We start from the raw sequence: 21,472 nt of genomic DNA, 5'->3' as shown, positions 1-21,472 counted from the left end.
GGGAGAGGTGAGACCGGAGAGTGAGATGAGGGGGGAGGGAGAGGTGAGACCGGAGAGTGAGATGAGGAGGGAGGGAGAGGTGAGACCGGAGAGTGAGATGAGGGAGGGAGAGGTGAGACCGGAGAGTGAGATGAGGGAGGGAGAGGTGAGACCGGAGAGTGAGATGAGGGAGGGAGGGAGGGGTACAATACATATTTGCTGGCAGATATCTGTGGTGCGATTCAATGAGCGGCTGGATACTGAAGTTTGATAACAGCTTGATAACAAAATGCCTTCCTAACTCAGTCCTTTTATACAGAACAAAAATATAAAACACAACATGTAAAGTGTTGGTCCCATGTTTCATACGCTGAAATAAAAGATCCCAGAACTGTTGCCAGAGTGTTCATTTCTCTACCATAAGCCGCCTCCACCGTCATTTTAGAGAATTTGGCAGTACATTCTACATGTTTTACTTTGGAGTAATTTAGCAGATGGTCTTATCAGAGCGACTTACAGTGAGTGTATACATTTCCATATTCCCCGTGGGAATTGAACCCACAACCCTGGCGTTGCAAGCGTCATGCTCTACCAAATGAGCTACACGGGTCACAGCAGTACGTCCAACCTGCCTCACAACTGCAGACCACGTGTAACCACGCCAGCCCACGACCCCTGCTTCTTCACCTGCGAGATCATCTGAGACCAGCCACCCGGACAGCTGATGAAAATGTGGGTTTTGCACAACCAAAGAATTTCTGCTCAAACTGTCAGAAACGGTCTCAGGGAAGCTCATCTGTGTTCTAGTCATCCTCACCAGGGTCTTGGCCTGACTGCAGTTTGGCGTCGTCACCGACTTCAGTGGGTAAAACGCTCACCTTCGATGACCACTGGCATTCTGGATGAATCCCGGTTTCAATTGTACCGGGCAGACGGCAGACAGGGTGTATGGCTGGATGAATCCCGGTTTCAATTGTACCGGGCAGACGGCAGACAGGGTGTATGGCTGGATGAATCCCGGTTTCAATTGTACCGGGCAGACGGCAGACAGGGTGTATGGCTGGATGAATCCCGGTTTCAATTGTACCGGGCAGACGTCAGACAGGGTGTATGGCTGGATGAATCCCGGTTTCAATTGTACCGGGCAGACGTCAGACAGGGTGTATGGCTGGATGAATCCCGGTTTCAATTGTACCGGGCAGACGGCAGACGGCAGACGGCAGACAGGGTGTATGGCGTCGTGTGGGTGAGCAGTTTGCTGAACATTGTGAACAGAGTGCACCATGGTGGCGGTGGGGTTATGGTACGGGGGGTTATGGTACGGAGGGTTATGGTACGGGGGGTTATGGTACGGGGAGGTTATGGTACGGGGAGGTTATGGTACGGGGGGTTATGGTACGGGGGGTTATGGTACGGGGGGTTATGGTACGGGGGGTTATGGTACGGGGGGTTATGGTACGGGGGGTTATGGTACGGGGGGTTATGGTACGGGGGGTTATGGTACGGGGGTTATGGTACGGGGGTTATGGTACGGGGGTTATGGTACGGGGGGTTATGGTACGGGGGGTTATGGTACGGGGGTTATGGTACGGGGGTTATGGTACGGGGGTTATGGTACGGGGGGTTATGGTACGGGGGGTTATGGTACGGGGGGTTATGGTACGGGGGGGTTATGGTACGGGGGGTTATGGTACGGGGGGTTATGGAACGGGGGGGTTATGGTAAGGGGGGTTATGGTAGGGGGTTATGTTACGGGGGGTTATGGTACGGGGGGTTATGGTACGGAGGTTATGGTACGGGGGGTTATGGTACGGGGGGGTTATGGTACGGGGGGTTATGGTACGGGGGGTTATGGTACGGGGGGTTATGGTACGGGGGGTTATGGTACGGGGGGTTATGGTACGGGGGGTTATGGTACGGGGGTTATGGTACGGGGGTTATTGTACGGGGGGTTATGGTACGGGGGGTTATGGTACGGGGGGTTATGGTACGGGGAGGTTATGGTACGTGGGGGTTATGGTACGGGGGGTTATGGTACGGTGGGTTATGGTACGGGGGGTTATGGTACGGAGGGGTTATGGTACGGAGAGGTTATGGTACGTGGGGGTTATGGTACGTGGGGGTTATGGTACGGAGGGTTATGGTACGGAGGGTTATGGTACGGGGAGGTTATGGTACGTGGGGGTTATGGTACGGGGGGTTATGGTACGGACAGGTTTAAGCTACGGACAAAGAACACAATTGCAACAAAATGCAACACAATTGCATTTTATTGATGGCAATTTGAATGATACTGCCAGGAGGTCCTGAGGCCCATTGCCCTGCCATTCATCCACCACCATCACCTCATGTTTCAGCATGATAATGCACACTCCATGTCGCAAGGATCCGTACACAATTCCTGGAAGCTGAAAATGTCCCAGCATTATCCTGGTTTATCACTGGTCTAGACTAGGTGGAGCATTGTCCTGGTTTATCACTGGTCTAGGCTAGGGGGGGCATTGTCCAGGCTTAACACTGGTCTAGGCTAGGGGGGGCATTGTCCTGGCTTAACACTGGTCTAGGCTAGGGGGGGCATTGTCCTGGTTTATCACTGGTCTAGACTAGGGGGGGCATTGTCCTGGTTTATCACTGGTCTAGGCTAGGGGGGGCATTGTCCAGGCTTAACACTGGTCTAGGCTAGGGGGGGCATTGTCCAGGCTTAACACTGGTCTAGGCTAGGGGGGGCATTGTCCTGGCTTAACACTGGTCTAGGCTAGGAGGGGCATTGTCCTGGCTTAACACTGGTCTAGGCTGGCGGGAGCATTGTCCCAGTCACACCACCAGTAGCCGGTCCCAGTCACACCACCAGTAGCCGGTCCCAGTCACACCACCAGTAGCCGGTCCCAGTCACACCACCAGTAGCCGGTCCCAGTCACACCACCAGTAGCCGGTCCCAGTCACACCACCAGTAGCCGGTCCCAGTCACACCACCAGTAGCCGGTCCCAGTCACACCACTAGTAGCCGGTCCCAGTCACACTACTAGTAGCCGGTCCCAGTCACACTACTAGTAGCCGGTCCCAGTCACACTACTAGTAGCCGGTCCCAGTCACACTACTAGTAGCCGGTCCCAGTCACACTACTAGTAGCCGGTCCCAGTCACTGACCTGTATATGAAGGTCACAGTACAATAACATTAGGAAGCCACCCACCATGTTAATGACCTCATGCATCCTTGTTTGTTTACCTTCCTCACCCCTGGAACCCTGCCCTGCCCTCATAAGACTGTATTTAGCGGACACACACACACACACGACAGGTCATCCTCTTCACAACACCATCAAAGTGACTAAAATAACCCCTGGCCGGGGTACCCCCAAAGGACACCCCCAAACAAACAGCCATTGATTCCCAAGGCCGACAATCCCTTGTTGGAAAACCAGGAGCGGGGAGGGAAACCCAAGCTGGACTCGTAAATCAGGACTGTAATCCGGAGCGTCAGGAGTGTGGGGAATGGGAGCGTTGGGATGGCCTGGGGAAATGCAGGCTTCGACAGGATTTCTGCCCAGGAAACAGCAGTAACTAACAGCCATCATATTGCCCCCGTTGACTGTCACCCCAGTTCAGATACAGGTCAACCAACCAGGTTAACGAGGTGTTGTTCTGTAACCAGCCGTACTAAAGGTCTATTCAACTCCAGCCTGGTAACTAGGTGTTGGTCTGTAACCAGCCTGGTAACTAGGTGTTGGTCTGTAACCAGCCTGGTAACTAGGTGTTGGTCTGTAACCAGCCTGGTAACTAGGTGTTGGTCTGTAACCAGCCTGGTAATTAGGTGTTGTTCTGTAACCAACCGTACTAAAGGTCTATTCAACTCCAGCCTGGTAACTAGGTGTTGTTCTGTAACCAGCCTGGTAACTAGGTGTTGTTCTGTAACCAACCGTACTAAAGGTCTATTCAACTCCAGCCTGGTAACTAGGTGTTGGTCTGTTACCAGCCTGGTAACTAGGTGTTGTTCTGTAACCAGCCGTACTAAAGGTCTATTCAACTCCAGCCTGGTAACTAGGTGTTGGTCTGTAACCAGCCTGGTAACTAGGTGTTGGTCTGTAACCAGCCTGGTAACTAGGTGTTGGTCTGTAACCAGCCTGGTAACTAGGTGTTGGTCTGTTACCAGCCTGGTTACTAGGTGTTGGTCTGTTACCAGCCTGGTAACTAGGTGTTGGTCTGTAACCAGCCTGGTAACTAGGTGTTGTTCTGTAACCAGCCGTACTAAAATGTCTATTCAACTCCAGCCTGGTAACTAGGTGTTGTTCTGTAACCAGCCTGGTAACTAGGTGTTGTTCTGTACCAGCCGTACTACAGGTCTATTCAACTCCAGCCTGGTAACTAGGTGTTGTTCTGTAACCAGCCTGGTAACTAGTTGTTGGTCTGTAACCAGCTGTACTAAAGGTCTATTGAACTCCAGTCTGGTAACTAGGTGTTGTTCTGTAACCAGCCTGGTATCTAGGTGTTGTTCTGTAACCAGCCTGGTAACTAGGTGTTGTTCTGTAACCAGCCTGGCAACTAGGTGTTGTTCTGTAACCAGCCTGGTAACTAGGTGTTGTTCTGAAACCAGCCGTACTACAGGTCTATTCAACTCCAGGCCTGGAGGGCCTGGATGAGCTGGACTAGAACATACCCAGGATGAGCTAGACTAGAACATACCCAGGATGAGCTAGACTGGAACATACCCAGGATGAGCTAGACTGGAACATACCCAGGATGAGCTAGACTGGAACATACCCAGGATGAGCTGGACTAGAACATACCCAGGATGAGCTAGACTAGAACATACCCAGGAGGAGTGAGAGCTAAGGGATACAGGGGGACACAGTGGTCTTCCATGTCCTCAGGAGAGGAAGCCTGGAAGCAGCTCAGCAGGGGTGTCTCCTCCTCTCCAACACAAAGACAGAATCCTCCAGCTGACGCAGCAGGGGACAGGACAGAGGTACTTACTGAGCCCCTCATCAACCTCCTCCCAACCCCCCCATGCCCGATCAGACCCCCACGGCCCAGCCCCAGGTCCCTAAAGGAGGAAAGGGAAGTGATGTCGCCCCGTGACAAGTTCCTGTGGAGCCTGCGTTCAAAGCCCCCCCCCCCCAGGGTGTGAGCAGCACAGAGCTGTTTATAGCTGGCTCCTTTCAAAGCCTCTGATACATAACGGATGGTCTTCTCTTCCTGACATTCTGTATAGTGTGGGGGTCTGGGGGGGTATTGGGGGTCTGGGACTAGGCTGGATGGGGATGTGTAGGCGGGACTTGGATCGACAGATAAGAGGAACGTCACTAAATGTGTGTACATACACGAAAAACATACAGACGACCACTAAGACACAAGATTCATACATTCACCAGAAGGAAGGAGAGGTGACTCACCTGTGTGCCCAGGTACTGTAGAGTAATGTCTCCTCCTGCGTCTCTAGACAGACACTGTAGAACCCTGGGGGTTCTGTTGATGGTGACAGGCAGCAGGGCTGAGGCCAGGTTCCACTCTCCACTAACCTCCACCTTAACTCCATCCACCTCCACCTGCCAGGGGGCCAGAGGGTCATTTCATTACTACACTCTACCTATTATTCTGATACAAGACATGTGCTTCCCATGTGGAGAGACTGCAGCTTGATATGCTGGAAGAGACAGTCTGCCGCCTGACAGCAGGAGGAGCAGCTATGTTAAACAACTTGGGAAAATAACAGCATCAGATAGAACTGTTGGGCAGAGGAGACACCCAGTATCCACTACTAGAGGACCAGGGAAAGACCCAGTATCCACTACTAGAGGACCAGGGAAAGACCCAGTATCCACTACTATAGGACCAGGGAAAGACCCAGTATCCACTACTAGAGGACCAGGGAAAGACCCAGTATCCACTACTAGAGGACCAGGGAAAGACCCAGTATCCACTACTAGAGGACCAGGGAGAGACCCAGTATCCACTACCAGAGGACCAGGGAGAGACCCAGTATCCACTACCAGAGGACCAGGGAGAGACCCAGTATCCACTACTAGAGGACCAGGGAGAGACCCAGTATCCACTACCAGAGGACCAGGGAGAGACCCAGTATCCACTACCAGAGGACCAGGGAGAGACCCAGTATCCACTACCAGAGGACCAGGGAGAGACCCAGTATCCACTACCAGAGGACCAGGGAGAGACCCAGTATCCACTACCAGAGGACCAGGGAGAGACCCAGTACCCACTACCAGAGGACCAGGGAGAGACCCAGTACCCACTACCAGAGGACCAGGGAGAGACCCAGTATCCACTACTAGAGGAGAGGACCAGGGAGAGACCCAGTATCCACTACCAGAGGAGAGGACCAGGGAGAGACCCAGTATCCACTACCAGAGGAGAGGACCAGGGAGAGACCCAGTATCCACTACTAGAGGACCAGGGAGAGACCCAGTATCCACTACCAGAGGAGAGGACCAGGGAGAGACCCAGTATCCACTACTATAGGACCAGGGAGAGACCCAGTATCCACTACCAGAGGGCCAGGGAGAGACCCAGTATCCACTACTAGGGGACCAGGGAGAGACCCAGTATCCACCACTAGAGGAGAGGACCAGGGAGAGACCCAGTATCCACTACCAGAGGAGAGGACCAGGGAGAGACCCAGTATCCACTACTAGAGGAGAGGACCAGGGAGAGACCCAGTATCCACTACTATAGGACCAGGGAGAGACCCAGTATCCACTACCAGAGGACCAGGGAGAGACCCAGTATCCACTACTAGAGGACCAGGGAGAGACCCAGTATCCACTACCAGAGGGCCAGGGAGAGACCCAGTATCCACTACTAGGGGACCAGGGAGAGACCCAGTATCCACCACTAGAGGAGAGGACCAGGGAGAGACCCAGTATCCACTACCAGAGGAGAGGACCAGGGAGAGACCCAGTATCCACTACTAGAGGAGAGGACCAGGGAGAGACCCAGTATCCACTACTAGAGGAGAGGACCAGGGAGAGACCCAGTATCCACTACTATAGGACCAGGGAGAGACCCAGTATCCACTACCAGAGGACCAGGGAGAGACCCAGTATCCACTACTAGAGGACCAGGGAGAGACCCAGTATCCACTACTATAGGACCAGGGAGAGACCCAGTATCCACTACTATAGGACCAGGGAGAGACCCAGTATCCACTACCAGAGGACCAGGGAGAGACCCAGTATCCACTACTAGAGGAGAGGACCAGGGAGAGACCCAGTATCCACTACCAGAGGACCAGGGAGAGACCCAGTATCCACTACCAGAGGACCAGGGAAAGACCCAGTATCCACTACCAGAGGACCAGGGAGAGACCCAGTATCCACTACCAGAGGACCAGGGAGAGACCCAGTATCCACTACCAGAGGACCAGGGAGAGACCCAGTATCCACTACTAGAGGAGAGGACCAGGGAGAGACCCAGTATCCACTACTAGAGGAGAGGACCAGGGAGAGACCCAGTATCCACTACCAGAGGACCAGGGAGAGACCCAGTATCCACTACCAGAGGACCAGGGAGAGACCCAGTATCCACTACCAGAGGAGAGGACCAGGGAGAGACCCAGTATCCACTACCAGAGGACCAGGGAGAGACCCAGTATCCACTACTATAGGAGAGGACCAGGGAGAGACACAGTATCCACTACTATAGGAGAGGACCAGGGAGAGACCCAGTATCCACTACTAGAGGAGAGGACCAGGGAGAGACCCAGTATCCACTACCAGAGGACCAGGGAGAGACCCAGTATCCACTACCAGAGGACCAGGGAGAGACCCAGTATCCACTACCAGAGGACCAGGGAGAGACCCAGTATCCACTACCAGAGGACCAGGGAGAGACCCAGTATCCACTACCAGAGGACCAGGGAGAGACCCAGTATCCACTACTAGAGTACCAGGGAGAGACCAGTATCCACTACCAGAGGACCAGGGAGAGACCCAGTATCCACAACTAGAGGACCAGGGAGAGACCCAATATCCACTACTAGAGGACCAGGGAGAGACCCAGTATCCACTACTAGAGGAGAGGACCAGGGAGAGACCTGGTATCCACTACCAGAGGACCAGGGAGAGACCCAGTATCCATTACTAGAGGACCAGGGAGAGACCCAGTATCCACTACCAGAGGACCAGGGAGAGACCCAGTATCCACTACCAGAGGACCAGGGAGAGACCCAGTATCCACTACTAGAGGACCAGGGAGAGACCAGTATCCACTACCAGAGGACCAGGGAGAGACCAGTATCCACTACCAGAGGACCAGGGAGAGACCAGTATCCACTACCAGAGGACCAGGGAGAGACCCAGTATCCACTACCAGAGGACCAGGGAGAGACCCAGTATCCACTACTAGAGGACCAGGGAGAGACCCAGCATCCACTACCAGAGGACCAGGGAGAGACCCAGTATCCACTACCAGAGGACCAGGGAGAGACCCAGTATCCACTACTATAGGAGAGGACCAGGGAGAGACCCAGCATCCACTACCAGAGGACCAGGGAGAGACCCAGTATCCACTACCAGAGGACCAGGGAGAGACCCAGTATCCACTACTATAGGAGAGGACCAGGGAGAGACCCAGTATCCACTACTAGAGGACCAGGGAGAGACCCAGTATCCACTACTAGAGGACCAGGGAGAGACCCAGTATCCACTACTATAGGACCAGGGAGAGACCCAGTATCCACTACTATAGGACCAGGGAGAGACCCAGTATCCACTACCAGAGGACCAGGGAGAGACCCAGTATCCACTACTAGAGGACCAGGGAGAGACCCAGTATCCACTACTAGAGGACCAGGGAGAGACCCAGTATCCACTACCAGAGGACCAGGGAGAGACCCAGTATCCACTACCAGAGGAGAGGACCAGGGAGAGACCCAGTATCCACTACCAGAGGACCAGGGAGAGACCCAGTATCCACTACTAGAGGACCAGGGAGAGACCCAGTATCCACTACTAGAGGACCAGGGAGAGACCCAGTATTCACTACTATAGGACCAGGGAGAGACCCAGTATCCACTACCAGAGGACCAGGGAGAGACCCAGTATCCACAACTAGAGGACCAGGGAGAGACCCAGTATCCACTACTAGAGGACCAGGGAGAGACCCAGTATCCACTACTAGAGGACCAGGGAGAGACCCAGTATCCACTACCAGAGGACCAGGGAGAGACCCAGTATCCACTACCAGAGGAGAGGACCAGGGAGAGACCCAGTATCCACTACCAGAGGAGAGGACCAGGGAGAGACCCAGTATCCACTACCAGAGGACCAGGGAGAGACCCAGTATCCACTACCAGAGGAGAGGACCAGGGAGAGACCCAGTATCCACTACTAGAGGACCAGGGAGAGACCCAGTATCCACTACTAGAGGACCAGGGAGAGACCCAGTATCCACTACTAGAGGACCAGGGAGAGACCCAGTATCCACTACCAGAGGACCAGGGAAAGACCCAGTATCCACTACTAGAGAGGAGAGGACCAGGGAGAGACCCAGTATCCACTACTAGAGGAGAGGACCAGGGAGAGACCCAGTATCCACTACTAGAGGACCAGGGAGAGACCCAGTATCCACTACCAGAGGACCAGGGAAAGACCCAGTATCCACTACTAGAGAGGAGAGGACCAGGGAGAGACCCAGTATCCACTACTAGAGGAGAGGACCAGGGAGAGACCCAGTATCCACTACTATAGGACCAGGGAGAGACCCAGTATCCACTACCAGAGGACCAGGGAGAGACCCAGTATCCATTACTAGAGGACCAGGGAGAGACCCAGTATCCATTACCAGAGGACCAGGGAGAGACCCAGTATCCACTACCAGAGGACCAGGGAGAGACCCAGTATCCACTACTAGAGGACCAGGGAGAGACCAGTATCCACTACCAGAGGACCAGGGAGAGACCCAATATCCACTACTAGAGGACCAGGGAGAGACCCAGTATCCACTACTAGAGGAGAGGACCAGGGAGAGACCCAGTATCCACTACCAGAGGACCAGGGAGAGACCCAGTATCCATTACTAGAGGACCAGGGAGAGACCCAGTATCCACTACCAGAGGACCAGGGAGAGACCCAGTATCCACTACCAGAGGACCAGGGAGAGACCCAGTATCCACTACTAGAGGACCAGGGAGAGACCAGTATCCACTACCAGAGGACCAGGGAGAGACCCAGTATCCACTACCAGAGGACCAGGGAGAGACCCAGTATCCACTACTAGAGGACCAGGGAGAGACCAGTATCCACTACCAGAGGACCAGGGAGAGACCCAGTATCCACTACCAGAGGACCAGGGAGAGACCCAGTATCCACTACTAGAGGACCAGGGAGAGACCCAGCATCCACTACCAGAGGACCAGGGAGAGACCCAGTATCCACTACTATAGGAGAGGACCAGGGAGAGACCCAGTATCCACTACTAGAGGACCAGGGAGAGACCCAGTATCCACTACTAGAGGACCAGGGAGAGACCCAGTATCCACTACTATAGGACCAGGGAGAGACCCAGTATCCACTACTATAGGACCAGGGAGAGACCCAGTATCCACTACTATAGGACCAGGGAGAGACCCAGTATCCACTACCAGAGGACCAGGGAGAGACCCAGTATCCACTACTAGAGGACCAGGGAGAGACCCAGTATCCACTACTAGAGGACCAGGGAGAGACCCAGTATCCACTACTAGAGGACCAGGGAGAGACCCAGTATCCACTACCAGAGGACCAGGGAGAGACCCAGTATCCACTACCAGAGGAGAGGACCAGGGAGAGACCCAGTATCCACTACCAGAGGAGAGGACCAGGGAGAGACCCAGTATCCACTACCAGAGGACCAGGGAGAGACCCAGTATCCACTACTAGAGGACCAGGGAGAGACCCAGTATCCACTACCAGAGGACCAGGGAGAGACCCAGTATCCACTACCAGAGGACCAGGGAGAGACCCAGTATCCACTACTAGAGGACCAGGGAGAGACCCAGTATCCACTACTAGAGGACCAGGGAGAGACCCAGTATCCACTACTAGAGGACCAGGGAGAGACCCAGTATCCACTACTAGAGGACCAGGGAGAGACCCAGTATCCACTACCAGAGGACCAGGGAAAGACCCAGTATCCACTACTAGAGAGGAGAGGACCAGGGAGAGACCCAGGATCCACTACTAGAGGAGAGGACCAGGGAGAGACCCAGTATCCACTACTAGAGGACCAGGGAGAGACCCAGTATCCACTACTAGAGGACCAGGGAGAGACCCAGTATCCACTACCAGAGGACCAGGGAGAGACCCAGTATCCACTACTAGAGAGGAGAGGACCAGGGAGAGACCCAGTATCCACTACTAGAGGAGAGGACCAGGGAGAGACCCAGTATCCACTACTATAGGACCAGGGAGAGACCCAGTATCCACTACCAGAGGACCAGGGAGAGACCCAGTATCCACTACTAGAGGAGAGGACCAGGGAGAGACCCAGTATCCACTACTAGAGGAGAGGACCAGGGAGAGACCCAGTATCCACTACTAGAGGACCAGGGAGAGACCCAGTATCCACTACTATAGGACCAGGGAGAGACCCAGTATCCACTACCAGAGGACCAGGGAGAGACCCAGTATCCACTACTAGAGGACCAGGGAGAGACCCAGTATCCACTACTAGAGGACCAGGGAGAGACCCAGTATCCACTACCAGAGGACCAGGGAGAGACCCAGTATCCACTACCAGAGGAGAGGACCAGGGAGAGACCCAGTATCCACTACCAGAGGAGAGGACCAGGGAGAGACCCAGTATCCACTACCAGAGGACCAGGGAGAGACCCAGTATCCACTACTAGAGGACCAGGGAGAGACCCAGTATCCACTACCAGAGGACCAGGGAGAGACCCAGTATCCACTACCAGAGGACCAGGGAGAGACCCAGTATCCACTACTAGAGGACCAGGGAGAGACCCAGTATCCACTACCAGAGGACCAGGGAAAGACCCAGTATCCACTACTAGAGAGGAGAGGACCAGGGAGAGACCCAGTATCCACTACTAGAGGAGAGGACCAGGGAGAGACCCAGTATCCACTACTATAGGACCAGGGAGAGACCCAGTATCCACTACCAGAGGACCAGGGAGAGACCCAGTATCCACTACTAGAGGAGAGGACCAGGGAGAGACCCAGTATCCACCACTAGAGGAGAGGACCAGGGAGAGACCCAGTATCCACTACTATAGGACCAGGGAGAGACCCAGTATCCACTACTAGAGGACCAGGGAGAGACCCAGTATCCACTACTAGAGGACCAGGGAGAGACCCAGTATCCACTACTATAGGACCAGGGAGAGACCCAGTATCCACTACTAGAGGACCAGGGAGAGACCCAGTATCCACTACTAGAGGACCAGGGAGAGACCCAGTATCCACTACTAGAGGACCAGGGAGAGACCCAGTATCCACTACCAGAGGAGAGGACCAGGGAGAGACCCAGTATCCACTACTATAGGACCAGGGAGAGACCCAGTATCCACTACTAGAGGACCAAGGAGAGACCCAGTATCCACTACTATAGGAGAGGACCAGGGAGAGACCCAGTATCCACTACTATAGGAGAGGACCAGGGAGAGACCCAGTATCCACTACCAGAGGAGAGGACCAGGGAGAGACCCAGTATCCACTACTATAGGACCAGGGAGAGACCCAGTATCCACTACTATAGGACCAGGGAGAGACCCAGTATCCACTACTATAGGACCAGGGAGAGACCCAGTATCCACTGCTAGAGGACCAGGGAGAGACCCAGTATCCACTACTATAGGACCAGGGAGAGATCCAGTATCAACTACCAGAGGACCAGGGAGAGACCCAGTATCCACTACTAGAGGACCAGGGAGAGACCCAGTATCCACTACTATAGGAGAGGACCAGGGAGAGACCCAGTATCCACTACTAGAGGACCAGGGAGAGACCCAGTATCCACTACTATAGGAGAGGACCAGGGAGAGACCCAGTATCCACTACTAGAGGACCAGGGAGAGACCCAGTATCCACTACCAGAGGACCAGGGAGAGACCCAGTATCCACTACTATAGGACCAGGGAGAGACCCAGTATCCACTACTAGAGGACCAGCGAGAGACCCAGTACCCAGCACCAGTCGTTCCTCTCCTGGGGGGTACTGGCCCCTAGTTTGATGTGTGGTTCAGTGGTTCAGGGTGACCAGGAGAGGCTGATTAGGAGCACATGTCATCCTGGTTCAAGGAAAACAACCCACCAGACCAGGGACTGCAGGTGTCTAAACACCCAGCCACCGAGTGATGTCTGTCGGCCAGGACAACCCCTCCTCCCCCTCACCACCTGGACCTCAGCTCCATTCAAGCCCCCTCACAGAGAGAAGGGCCGACTGCCTTCATTCACTCTACCAAACCACAGGGATATAGAGTGGGGTCCCAAATGATTGACACCATGATAAATGATCAGCAGAGTGACAGTATAAAGCATATAACTCAAATACTGAGCTATATTGTTTGCTCAAATAAATGGGAAAAGTATGTTATTTTATATACTAATACAATAGTTTTATTATTAACAAGTCTTTTTTTAATCTCTAAAAAGGTAGGGGTCAAGATGATTGACACCTCTGTTTTCAATACTTCACCTTGCGAGAATAACAGTAACGAGGAGAACACATTAGGAGGGATCTTGAACCGTTCCTCCATACAGAATCCTTCCAGATCTTTCCTTCGTCTGGGCAACTGCCCTCAACAATTCAAACCACAGATTTTTCAATGGGAGGAACGGTATTAAAATGTATTAAAAACAGGGATGATAATGTTGATCCCTACCTTTGAGAGAAACTAAAATAACTTGTTAAACAAAATGTCTTTCTTTGAATAATAATATAATATCCCCTTTTTGTTGCATAAATTAGATCTCAGTATTTAAATAATTTACCTTTTACAGTTTTTTGCTCATCTTTATCATGGGTGTCAATAATTTCAGACCCCAGTGTGTGTGTGTGTGTGTGTGTGTGTGTGTGTGTGTGTGTGTGTCGCTCACAGTGAACGTGGATCCAGAGCGTGACACAGCGACTGTGTGGCTTCCCTTCTCCAACTCCACACACAGCTCCCACTGTCTCTGCTCCTGGGGGGTGGTGGACACCCTGAAACACACACACACACACCACTTTCCCATTAGTATCAGTCTCAGAGAGCTATTCTCTGAGGGTCAGAGGAAGCTGTATAAACAGAGTCAGCTCCTCCACTGACTGACAGCTGCCTCCTCTCTCTCCCGACACCAGAGACCAGTCTGCTGCTCTGTTACAAAGCTGAACCAAGGAGCTCACAGCCAGCTGACCTCTCAGCCAATCTTCCTAATACAACTTCTATTAACAAAGACACTTGAAATGAGCATGGTATAAATTAACATAATCAACAGCTCCAAAACATACAAGTTTAGATTTTGAACCAGAAATTCAAAAGATATAAATGTTTATAAAATGTTGATGGCTAATTATAGTGTTGAGGCTTTACTGATCATGCTCTCTGGAACACTCCACTGTAGAAGGATCTGTCTGGTTTATCCCTGCTCTGAGAGAGAGGAAGGGGGAGGGAGGGAGACAGGGAGGGAGGGAGACAGGGAGGGAGGGAGACAGGGAGGGAGGGAGGGAGACAGGGAGGGAGGGAGACAGGGAGGGAGGGAGACAGGGAGGGAGGGAGACAGGGAGGGAGGGAGGGAGGGAGGGAGACAGGGAGGGAGGGAGGGAGGGAGGGAGGGGTGAGGGAAGGGAAGGAGGGAGGGGTGAGAGAAGGGAAGGGAGGGAGGGAGGGAGGGAGGGAGGGAGGGAGGGAGGGAGGGAGGGAGGGAGGGAGGGAGGGAGGGAGGGAGGGAGGGAGGGGAGGGAAGGGAAGGAGGGAGGGGTGAGAGAAGGGAAGGGAGGGAGGGAGGGAGGGAGGGAGGGAGGGAGGGAGGGAGGGAGGGAGGGAGGGAGGGAGGGAGGGAGGGAGGGAGGGGTGAGAGAAGAGAAGGGAGGGAGGGAGGGAGGGGTGAGAGAAGGGAGGGAGGGGTGAGAGAAGGGAAGGGAGGGAGGGAGAGAAGGGAAGGGAGGGAGGGAGAGAGGGGTGAGAGAAGGGAAGGGAGGGAGGGAGAGAGAGAAGGGAAGGGAGGGAGGGAGAGAGGGGTGAGAGAAGGGAAGGGAGAGAGGGGTGAGAGAAGGGAAGGGAGGGAGGGAGAGAGGGGTGAGAGAAGGAAGGGAGGGAGGAGAGGGAGGGAGGGAGGGAGGGAGGGAGGGAGGGAGGGAGGGAGGGAGGGAGGGAGGGAGGGAGGGAGGGAGGGAGGGAGGGAGGGAGGGAGGGAGGGAGAGAGGGAGGGAGGGAGGGAGGGAGGGGTGAGAGAAGGGAGGGAGGGGTGAGAGAAGGGAGGGAGGGGTGAGAGAAGGGAGGGAGGAAGGGAGGGGTGAGAGAAGGGAGGGAGGGAGGGAGGGGTGAGAGAAGGGAGGGAGGGAGGGAGGGGTGAGAGAAGGGAGGGAGGGAGGGAGGGGTGAGAGAAGGGAGGGAGGGAGGGGTGAGAGAAGGGAGGGAGGGAGGGGGCCTCTACCACTGACTGCAACTACAAAGACCGACCCCCAGCGGTTCATGAACAACGAAAGGAAACGATCCGAAAAAGAAAGAAGAAAATGTGGCCAGATGTTTAGACAGATGGCAGGGCTGACAGAGAGAATCAAGTCTAACAGTTTGACCAGCAGACTGCTACACCACGCTAGGATACAGCTCTGTTAACTGGTGACATATTGCAGGACTGAGCCGGTGCTACAAACAATGGAACATGTAAAACACTGGTTTAAACACACAACACAGGGTTAGGGTTAGGGTTAGGGGAGGGGAGGGGAGGGGTGAGGGAAGGGAAGGAGGGAGGGGTGAGAGAAGGGAAGGGAGGGAGGGAGGGAGGGAGGGAGGGAGGGAGGGAGGGAGGGAGGGAGGGAGGGAGGGAGGGAGGGAGGGAGGGAGGGAGGGAGGGAGGGAGGGAGGGATTGAGGGAGGGAGGGGAGGGGAGGGAAGGGAAGGAGGGAGGGGTGAGAGAAGGGAAGGGAGGGAGGGAGGGAGGGAGGGAGGGAGGGAGGGAGGGAGGGAGGGAGGGAGGGAGGGAGGGAGGGAGGGAGGGAGGGAGGGAGGGAGGGAGGGGAGGGGAGGGAGGGAGGGAGGGAGGGAGGGAGGGGTGAGAGAAGAGAAGGGAGGGAGGGAGGGAGGGGTGAGAGAAGGGAGGGAGGGGTGAGAGAAGGGAAGGGAGGGAGGGAGAGAAGGGAAGGGAGGGAGGGAGAGAGGGGTGAGAGAAGGGAAGGGAGGGAGGGAGAGAGAGAAGGGAAGGGAGGGAGGGAGAGAGGGGTGAGAGAAGGGAAGGGAGAGAGGGGTGAGAGAAGGGAAGGGAGGGAGGGAGAGAGGGGTGAGAGAAGGGAAGGGAGGGAGAGAGGGAGGGAGGGAGGGAGGGAGGGAGGGAGGGAGGGAGGGAGGGAGGGAGGGAGGGAGGGAGGGAGGGAGGGAGGGAGGGGTGAGAGAAGGGAGGGAGGGGTGAGAGAAGGGAGGGAGGGGTGAGAGAAGGGAGGGAGGAAGGGAGGGGTGAGAGAAGGGAGGGAGGGAGGGAGGGGTGAGAGAAGGGAGGGAGGGAGGGAGGGGTGAGAGAAGGGAGGGAGGGAGGGAGGGGTGAGAGAAGGGAGGGAGGGAGGGGTGAGAGAAGGGAGGGAGGGAGGGGTGAGAGAAGGGAGGGAGGGAGGGGGCCTCTACCACTGACTGCAACTACAAAGACCGACCCCCAGCGGTTCATGAACAACGAAAGGAAACGATCCGAAAAAGAAAGAAGAAAATGTGGCCAGATGTTTAGACAGATGGCAGGGCTGACAGAGAGAATCAAGTCTAACAGTTTGACCAGCAGACTGCTACACCACGCTAGGATACAGCTCTGTTAACTGGTGACATATTGCAGGACTGAGCCGGTGCTACAAACAATGGAACATGTAAAACACTGGTTTAAACACACAACACAGGGTTAGGGTTAGGGTTAGGGTTAGGGGAGGGGAGGGGAGGGGTGAGGGAAGGGAAGGAGGGAGGGGTGAGAGAAGGGAAGGGAGGGAGGGAGGGAGGGAGGGAGGGAGGGAGGGAGGGAGGGAGGGAGGGAGGGAGGGAGGGATTGAGGGAGGGAGGGGAGGGGAGGGAAGGGAAGGAGGGAGGGGTGAGAGAAGGGAAGGGAGGGAGGGAGGGAGGGAGGGAGGGAGGGAGGGAGGGAGGGAGGGAGGGAGGGAGGGAGGGAGGGAGGGAGGGAGGGAGGGAGGGAGGGAGGGAGGGAGGGAGGGAGGGAGGGATTGAGGGAGGGAGGGGAGGGGAGGGGAGGGGAGGGGAGGGAAGGGAAGGGAAGGAGGGAGGGGTGAGAGAAGAGAAGGGAGGGAGGGAGGGAGGGGTGAGAGAAGGGAGGGAGGGGTGAGAGAAGGGAAGGGAGGGAGGGAGAGAAGGGAAGGGAGGGAGAGAGGGGTGAGAGAAGGGAAGGGAGAGAGGGGTGAGAGAAGGGAAGGGAGGGAGGGAGAGAGGGGTGAGAGAAGGGAAGGGAGGGAGAGAGGGAGGGAGGGAGGGAGGGAGGGAGGGAGGGAGGGAGGGAGGGAGGGAGAGAGGGAGAGAGGGAGGGAGGGAGGGAGGGAGGGAGGGAGGGAGGGAGAGAGGGAGGGAGAGAGGGAGGGAGGGAGGGAGGGAGGGAGGAGAGGGAGGGAGGAGGAGGGAGGGAGGGAGGGAGGGAGGGAGGGAGGGAGGGAGGGAGGAGGAGGAGGGAGGGAGGGGTGAGAGAAGGGAGGGAGGGGTGAGAGAAGGGAGGGAGGGGTGAGAGAAGGGAGGGAGGAAGGGAGGGTGAGAGAGGGGTGAGAGAAGGGAGGGAGGAAGGGAGGGGTGAGAGAAGGGAGGGAGGGAGGGAGGGGTGAGAGAAGGGAGGGAGGGAGGGAGGGAGGGGTGAGAGAAGGGAGGGAGGGAGGGGTGAGAGAAGGGAGGGAGGGAGGGGTGAGAGAAGGGAGGGAGGGAGGGGGCCTCTACCACTGACTGCAACTACAAAGACCGACCCCCAGCGGTTCATGAACAACGAAAGGAAACGATCCGAAAAAGAAAGAAGAAAATGTGGCCAGATGTTTAGACAGATGGCAGGGCTGACAGAGAGAATCAAGTCTAACAGTTTGACCAGCAGACTGCTACACCACGCTAGGATACAGCTCTGTTAACTGGTGACATATTGCAGGACTGAGCCGGTGCTACAAACAATGGAACATGTAAAACACTGGTTTAAACACACAACACAATAATAACCTCTGTAAAAACAGACAATGGACATTCAGACACAGTGAAACAGCACAATAATTAACACGAGGAACAATGAGAGCTCTAGCTCTTTCTGATGTCAACTAGAACCTCTTGGTGTTTTTACCTCCTCTCTGTTTGATTTAACCAGGTTAAATCTTTTAAAAACATATTTTACAGTATCAACCTGACCAAGATGGTGCTTCATCTATGTGCTGTTCCAGCACCAACTCCTACAATTAGTTCCCACAGTTATTTGAATTGGTTTTAATTTACCTGAGATTACCCAGGAACCTCTGGGAGCGGAGCTGTGCGGAGACGTAGAGAGCGGCTGCGGTGGCGACGAGCTCCCTGCGACCCTCGGAGGTCAGCTGGTGACCTTTGAACCCCTCTGGGTATTCCTCTGGCAGGAAGTTAGTGGTGATGTCACCAGAGATGAAGCGAGGGTGGGTGATGATCTCTCTGAGCAGGGGGATGTTGTGGGTCACACCTAGACAGTCACACATACAGGAACAACAGACAGAGACAGGTAGAGATCAGACACCTGGACAGTCACACACACAGGAACAACAGACAGAGACAGGTAGAGATCAGACCCCTGGACAGTCACACACACAGAGACAGGTAGAGATCAGACACCTGGACAGTCACACACACAGAGACAGGTAGAGATCAGACACCTGGACAGTCACACACACAGAGACAGGTAGAGATCAGACCCCTGGACAGTCACACAGACAGGAACAACAGACAGAGACAGGTAGAGATCAGACCCCTGGACAGTCACACAGACAGGAACAACAGACAGAGACAGGTAGAGATCAGACCCTGGACAGTCACACAGACAGAGACAGGTAGAGATCAGACCCCTGGACAGTCACACACACAGGAACAACAGACAGAGATCTGACCCCTGGACAGTCACACACACAGGAACAGACAGAAACAGGTAGAGATCAGACCCCTGGACAGTCACACAGACAGAGACAGGTAGAGATCAGACCCCTGGACAGTCACACACACAGGAACAACAGACAGAAACAGGTAGAGATCAGACCCCTGGACAGTCACACAGAGACCAGTAGAGATCAGACCCCTGGACAGTCACACAGACAGAGACAGGTTGAGATCAGACCCCTGGACAGTCACACACACAGGAACAACAGACAGAGACAGGTAGAGATCAGACCCCTGGACAGTCACACACAGGAACAACAGACAGAGACCAGTAGAGATCAGACCCCTGGACAGTCACACAGACAGAGACAGGTAGAGATCAGACCCCTGGACAGTCACACAGACAGAGACAGGTAGAGATCAGACCCCTGGACAGTCACACACACAGGAACAACAGACAGAGACGGTAGAGATCAGACCCCTGGACAGTCACACAGACAGAAACAGGTAGAGATCAGACCCCTGGACAGTCACACACACAGGAACAACAGACAGAAACAGGTAGAGATCAGACCCCTGGACAGTCACACAGAGACCAGTAGAGATCAGACCCCTGGACAGTCACACACACAGGAACAACAGACAGAGACAGGTAGAGATCAGACCCCTGGACAGTCACACACACAGGAACAACAGACAGAGACAGGTAGAGATCAGAACCTCTACATGTGTGTAGCTATACAGAAAATGTCAGAGTCTTGAGGTACTGAAGATGCTTCCAGAAAGCTCTAACACCCAACACACAGTGAGTGAGTGTGTGAGTGAGTGAGTGTGTGTGTGAGAGTGTGTGTGTGTGAGTGAGTGAGTGTGTGTGTGTGTGAGTGAGTGAGTGAGTGAGTGAGTGAGTGAGTGAGTGAGTGAGTGAGTGAGTGCCTTACCTCTGATGACGTAGTTATCGAGAGCCGCCTCCATCCTCTGCAGGGCTTCAGCGCGCGTGGCGCCATAGGTCACCAGCTACGGCGAGCACAGAGGGACATTCACATTACAGATCAGTAAAACATACTGGAAAGGGCAATGTGATTGTGTTGGGCAGTTTGAGGAGAACACAGTAGCTGACCTTGGAGATCATTGGGTCATAGTAGATACTGATGTCACTTCCTTCTTGGATGCCACTGTCCACACGCACCTGACAGAGAGGAGACAACGTCACTATGACTACATGTCAATAAGACTACATGTCAGTGTATGACTACATGTCACTATGACTACATGTCACTATGACTACATGTCAGTAAGACTACATGTCAATAAGACTACATGTCAGTATATGACTACATGTCACTATGACTACATGTCAGTATATGACTACATGTCAGTATATGACTACATGTCAGTATATGACTACATATCAGCATGACAATAACAGAGAGGTCAACACACATCACGTCTTCAGCAGAAATAACAGAGAGGTCAACACACGTCTTCAGCAGAAATAACAGAGAGGTCAACACACGTCTTCAGCAGAAATAACAGAGAGGTCAACACACGTCTTCAGCAGAAATAACAGAGAGGTCAACACACGTCTTCAGCAGAAATAACAGAGAGGTCAACACACGTCTTCAGCAGAAATAACAGAGAGGTCAACACACGTCTTCAGCAGAAATAACAGAGAGGTCAACACACATCTTCAGTAGAAATAACAGAGAGGTCAACTCATAGCATATGCACACAAGCATGTGACTCACCTTTGGGAGGTTGATGGGTTCCTGGTACTGTGACAGGCGTCCAATGGAGGGCAGACCAAAGGACTTGTAGGGGTCCTGGAGAAGGAGAAACATGCTTTATAACAGGTTATAACTGCCTAATAAACTCTCCATAGCCTCTATAAACACACAGGAAGTGTCCAGCAGACAGTGGGGACCCAGAAAGCTCTTCGTAGAGAGAGGTGACACATTCACAAGGCAGCAGAAGGGCTGACCTTCACTCTACGGTACAGAGCAGAACATGACCGGCTTCACTCTACGGTACAGAGCAGAACAAGTGTTCAGTGAAGCCCACCTCAGCGTAGACTCTGCTCTCTATAGCCCAGCCGTTGATGGGGATGTCTTCCTGTTTATGTAGCAGAGGGAAACCCTTGGCCACACGGATCATCTGCTGCACCAGGTCCAGACCAGTGATGCACTCTGTGATTGGGTGCTCCACCTGAAGGGGGAAAAGGTCAGCGGTCGGGTCAACCACTCAGAAGGGAGGACTGGGTTGGTTACAGGAAGTCACTTGGCTCAAGTG

At 54.2% G+C, this 21,472-nt stretch overlaps 1 protein-coding gene across 1 annotated transcript in view; it reads right to left on the bottom strand.

Moving 5' to 3' along the window:
• Positions 1-21,472, bottom strand: part of LOC116364163 (propionyl-CoA carboxylase alpha chain, mitochondrial-like) — a 61,711-nt gene that overhangs the window by 7,382 nt on the left and 32,857 nt on the right. The window contains 7 exon segments of the mRNA XM_031817401.1: positions 5,371-5,523; positions 14,028-14,130; positions 18,566-18,779; positions 20,125-20,200; positions 20,304-20,372; positions 20,932-21,006; positions 21,245-21,388. Of these exon segments, the coding sequence (XP_031673261.1) occupies positions 5,371-5,523; positions 14,028-14,130; positions 18,566-18,779; positions 20,125-20,200; positions 20,304-20,372; positions 20,932-21,006; positions 21,245-21,388 (834 nt within the window).

This window comes from Oncorhynchus kisutch, unplaced genomic scaffold, assembly GCF_002021735.2.
Source record: "Oncorhynchus kisutch isolate 150728-3 unplaced genomic scaffold, Okis_V2 scaffold1015, whole genome shotgun sequence".
In the NCBI taxonomy this organism is placed as follows: domain Eukaryota; kingdom Metazoa; phylum Chordata; class Actinopteri; order Salmoniformes; family Salmonidae; genus Oncorhynchus; species Oncorhynchus kisutch.
The sequence above is the reverse complement of the archived record's forward strand: the minus strand, read 5'-3'. Positions and strand labels throughout refer to the sequence as shown.